Source organism: Puntigrus tetrazona, chromosome 25 (assembly GCF_018831695.1).
Source record: "Puntigrus tetrazona isolate hp1 chromosome 25, ASM1883169v1, whole genome shotgun sequence".
NCBI lineage: Eukaryota > Metazoa > Chordata > Actinopteri > Cypriniformes > Cyprinidae > Puntigrus > Puntigrus tetrazona.
The window spans coordinates 1,512,585-1,517,584 of record NC_056723.1 but is presented as its reverse complement, the minus strand read 5'-3'; the positions used below and the strand labels follow the sequence as shown (position 1 = coordinate 1,517,584).

The 5,000-nt window shown below is 36.2% G+C and overlaps 2 protein-coding genes across 8 annotated transcripts in view; both read left to right on the top strand.

Moving 5' to 3' along the window:
• The window catches only part of slc6a13 (solute carrier family 6 member 13), a 22,549-nt gene extending 21,219 nt beyond the window's left edge, over window positions 1-1,330 (top strand). For both annotated transcript variants that reach the window (XM_043228862.1, XM_043228863.1), the window contains exon 15: window positions 470-1,330. In XM_043228862.1, the coding sequence (XP_043084797.1) occupies window positions 470-634 (165 nt within the window). In that variant the 3' untranslated portion in view covers window positions 635-1,330. The remainder of the gene's footprint in view (window positions 1-469) is intronic.
• Window positions 1,331-4,622: 3,292 nt separating this feature from the next.
• Window positions 4,623-5,000, top strand: part of mon2 (MON2 homolog, regulator of endosome-to-Golgi trafficking) — a 31,932-nt gene continuing 31,554 nt past the window's right edge. For all 6 annotated transcript variants that reach the window (XM_043227200.1, XM_043227198.1, XM_043227196.1 and 3 more), the window contains exon 1: window positions 4,623-5,000. This exon is cut by the window's right edge and continues 45 nt beyond it. In XM_043227200.1, the coding sequence (XP_043083135.1) occupies window positions 4,938-5,000 (63 nt within the window). In that variant the 5' untranslated portion in view covers window positions 4,623-4,937.

The following is a 5,000-nucleotide window of genomic DNA, read 5'->3' as shown; positions in this document are numbered from 1 at the left end:
TATTATTTATGTGTGTGTATATATATAATTATATATATATATATATATATATATATATATATATATATATTTTTTTTAATTTTTATATTTTTTTACAAATATGTTCAATATATAAACAATGTTACTTTTTTAAATATATGCATGTATATATTGCATTTATTTATATATATATATATATATATATATATATATATATATATACATAGCACACACATATATTATGCATACTATTTAAACAAAAACTTTTTTTGATGCGATTAATCATGAGATGGCACAAATATATATATATATATATATATATATATATATATATATATATATATATATATATATATATATATATATATATATATACATACCACTGTATTTATTTTAACAGATGCATAGAGAAAAAAAATCCATTCTATGCAAACTAATATCTTTGTTTAAGCAGTCCGTTATTCCAAACCTCTCCACTTTTTCTCCTCAGCGTTTCCACGAGCTCATCACTCCCTCGCCGGAGCTCCCCAAAACCAGACGGGAGCAGGAGAAACTCCAGGCCATCTTCGCCGCCGACGGCGACACTCTCCGCCAGCGGAGCGGCCCGACCAAAGATGGGTACTTCCCCGTCAGCGAGAAGGAGTCGCACTGTTAGCCCGGCCGTCTCCCCCCTGAGGGCGGTGCTTCTTAACCTCCCCACGATACCTCACACAGTACTGGCAGCCAAATAAGCATTACCCGTCCTCGCTCCGAGAGAGGCTTCGAGGAGCTTCACGCTTGAAGAAGACCAGTTTGTGTCAATATTACAGAATGTCACGATGTAGTCGTGGCATTGCAGAAAGCTTAGGGTTAGCTAGCGCTGCTTCTAATTTATGTCTTAACTAAGCCACTAAAGTGTATATCTACGTTCGGTCAAATTTGATCAGATACGCATCGCGGGCAAAAACATTTATCATGCACTGGACAGTTTCGAGAGTCGGGGCTATAAGGCTATAATAAAATATTTGGGATTAATGGGGAAAATAACACGTAAAATACACTTTAGTTTCTATTAGACTTTATCTGTTCGCATCTAATGATTGAAACTACAAGACATACTTTGAGGCCATTTTCTCAAAATGAGGAACAGTAATTGAACTTTTTTTATGGAGGGGTTCGTTCGTATGTCATCCGGTTGATTTTATACAAAACTGCCTTCCTAAAAACATGGTGAAATTCTATATTTTTCTGTCGTTTGACGGTATTTTCTGCTTTATATATACCAATATTTGAAATATTATTTAATAACACACACACACACATATATATATATATATTAGTGCTGTCAGATGATTAATTGCAATTAAGCGCATCCTTAAAATCACATTTGTGTTTACATAATACATGTATGTGCACTGTTTATGTAATATTTATTATTTATTATTATTATGTAATATATATTGATAATATTTATAATATATATATAGTGTTTATATATATATATATATATATATATATATTTTAGATTTTTTTAAAAACAAATACGTTTTAATATATAAACAAGGTTTTTTTAAATATATGCATGCATATATTGCATTTTTATATATATATATATATAAATATACATAGTACACACATATAATATGTATACTAAGTAAACAAAAACTTATTTTAGATGCGATTAATCATGAGACGGCACAAATACATACATATACATACAGTATATATATATATATATATATATATATATATATATATATATATATATATATATATATATATATATACATACATGCATACCACTGTATTTATTTTAACAGATGCATAGACAAAATTTTATATATAATATACATACTTTATATATACAGTCGGGTCCAGAAGCATTGAGCCGAGTTTTTGTGCTTTTGCCTACAATATATTTGAAGCGAATCAATCAAGGCGTGCTCGCACCCCACCTCCTCAAATGTAATTGGACAAATAAATGTAATCCTAAGATGTTATTTTTAGCATTCAGCCTCCTTCAGAGGCGCTGCCTGTCTTCCGGAGCTCGTGGACATCAGCAGAGACCGGGTTTCTCCCTCGTGGCGCTTCGTCAGGCCGTAGTTATTTCGTCTTTCTGCCTTTAGTGTTGTCGTTCATTCGGGTTCAGATCAGTAGATCGTCTTTTTTCACCTTCAAGAGCTCCTGGGTTGCTTCTGCTGCTTGTTTTGGGTCGTCCTCCGTTTGTATTACGGAGCGTTGTCCTATCATGACTGCATCTGGGCAGAGATCTGGGCCATCTCTCGGATCACTTTTGCAGTCAGAGCATCTTTTGAGTCAGTTGTCCAATTACTTATAAAGGGGATGATGCAAACATCCTCAAATTAAAGCTTGGAGTGTGCAATTTAAGCCTGCAAAAGCTAAAATACTAATAAAACATTGTGCCAGTGTTCAAATATATATGGACCTGACTGTATCTATTCGACTCACCTGGGGCGTCCGGCCTGTATTTCTGCTTTCATTTTGTGCTATCGTGCGCTTCTAGGATATAAAACTCAGCTTTCGGTAATATTGACACAACAGTCGAGCAGTCTAGATACGACGAGCGTCACATTCAGAAAGGTTGAAGTGAAACGGGAAGATTCTCTACAGTGAAGGGTCGGAGCAACTCTGGAAATGTTATTAACGGATGGCGCACTCAACAAGTATTTTTTATTTTTTTTTATGTTTTATCATTTATTCACCCTCATGTCATTCCAAACCTGTATTTCTTTAGTGGAACATAAAAACACGCCTAGTCAGTTTTTTTTTTTTTTTATTGCAAGCAAAAGCGCACTTTGAAGATCTTATTTCAGTTTATTTTGTCTTCATTTCGGGCTGTAAGCACGTCTTGAACATCAGGTTGAACTTTACAGGAATTAGCCTACCTAAACTGCATAGGCTATCTTCAATTAAACAAGCCGAATTCGACGAGAAATTCTATTATTCTCATAAGAATTACATTCTACGTGCTAGCTGGATATCACCTACATTTATATCATTAAACAGTAGTCATATATTAACTGTAACCGCCTTATATATTCTCTCCAGCTAGTCAGCCGTTAGCATGAAGCTAGCGCGGGAATTCGTGTTCCGGTTTTATAAACGGTTATAAAGCCCCGCCTTCTCTAATTTGATTGGCCATCGTAAACATTTTGACATTGACGAGCGCTGTTATAAAACTAATATAATAATTAATAATATAATAATTTATATATACTTTATATATAATTATTTTATGATTCAATGTTTAAAAAAATAAAATAAAAATAAATAAATAAATAAAAGTTTGGAATGACATGAGTCATCAAATAATAATTAACCAACGTTTTTTAAGACGAACATTTTTTTTTCTCCCGTCAAACCCTTTGCCCAGCAGATGGCAGAGAAGAAAACAATCAAAGTGAACCTTTTAGGTCTGTTTCAGTTCAAACAATCAATGCATCTGCTTTCTAAGGAAGCAAATATGTGTGTGTGTTTTTTAATAGAATCCGTGTGGATGCGCATCATAAATACAGCAGAGCCTGGGGTTTTATACTCAACTTGCATGAGCTATAAACGCCCATGAAGGTTTTAGACTACAGGTGTGATGGAGGAGTACATTAGTACTGTTTTGAGGTGATGTGAAACCATTTACAGTGTTGCACAGGGCCATTTATCCGTTTTGTGCACAGAAGGTTTTAGGATATAAATCACTGTATCTCATGAATTTGTACTTTTTTCTTTTGTGGAACTTTATTAAAGCAGCACAGTGTCTCGTAGAATAGACTGTTTAACAAATCTGATTCGTGTATGAAATTCTAACATCCGCACAGATCAATCGGATTTCATATCGAGGACCAAATTAGACGTGTTTCCTTTTCCTTGTCTTCGCTGGGTCATGTTGTCACGATGCATATGAAGTGCTGGAAGTGTCCTGTGTATATAACCTGTACAGAAGGGTTTGGGGTTTGTAAATCGAGCCAGATTTAAACTGTATTACTCATGTGCATTGCGTCAATAAAAAGAAGCAACTATAATGCACGTGCCTGAGAAATGTATCGTTATGAGAGACGCGTTAAACATTTTACAAAATGAAACTTTGGTTACATTCCCATAAACACGAATAAGACAAAATAAAAGCTCCCTAAGCAGCAAAAACTCAATACATAGGCGTTAAACATCGGATATCATTATCATATAATGTTAAAATTAAATGGAAAATAAACTGTGATGATTTAATTTCTTATTTTAAAGTCTTCTAAAAATAAAACGTACTATTTTTAAAGACTCTTATTCTATTTGTTCTCGCCCTTTCAAGAAGCAAAACAATATTTAGAGACCAAATTGAATAAAATACCAACAACGCAGTATATTTGACAAGCTTTGAATGATTTATAGTTTTACTTTAGACTTTTTTTTAAACTGCATCCAATTGTTTTATCATATAGGCCTTTTTAGAAACGCTGTATTATTCAGGCCACCTCTAACTGTTTTCTACGAAGTTAGCGCGCGATAAGTAAAGCTGGCCTTTCATTGGTCGCCTTTCCCAGGCCCCTGGCGTCCGGCGGCCAATGAAATCGTTGCAGCGCCGTGGAGCGCCTCGCGGGGGCGCCATAGCCCCTCCCTCGCTGCGGATCCGGTCAGTGTTTACGGAAGTGACGCCTGACGTGACGTGTCATTTTCCGCACAGGCATTATGGGATCCAGGAGTGAAGAAAAAACCACGAAACTCGGGCGAGAAGCGCGCTTGTAGACGATTAATGTCGTAAGGATCATCGCGACCGTAACGATCGGCATGATTGAGGTCACGTGCGTGACGCACAGAAGCGCTCGCGGCTGAACGCGGACGCGTTTATTGACGTGCGCGCGGCGTCGAGGGGTTTATTTATGTGTCTCGCGCTGGAACCGAAACATCCCGGTCGCTGTAATCGATTCGTTAATCGTTCGTCAGAGCTGAATTAGTGCGGAACGGGTGCGAAGATGTCGACCAGCAGCCCCGAAGCGGTGAAGAAACTCCTGGAGAACATGCAGGCGGATCTGCGC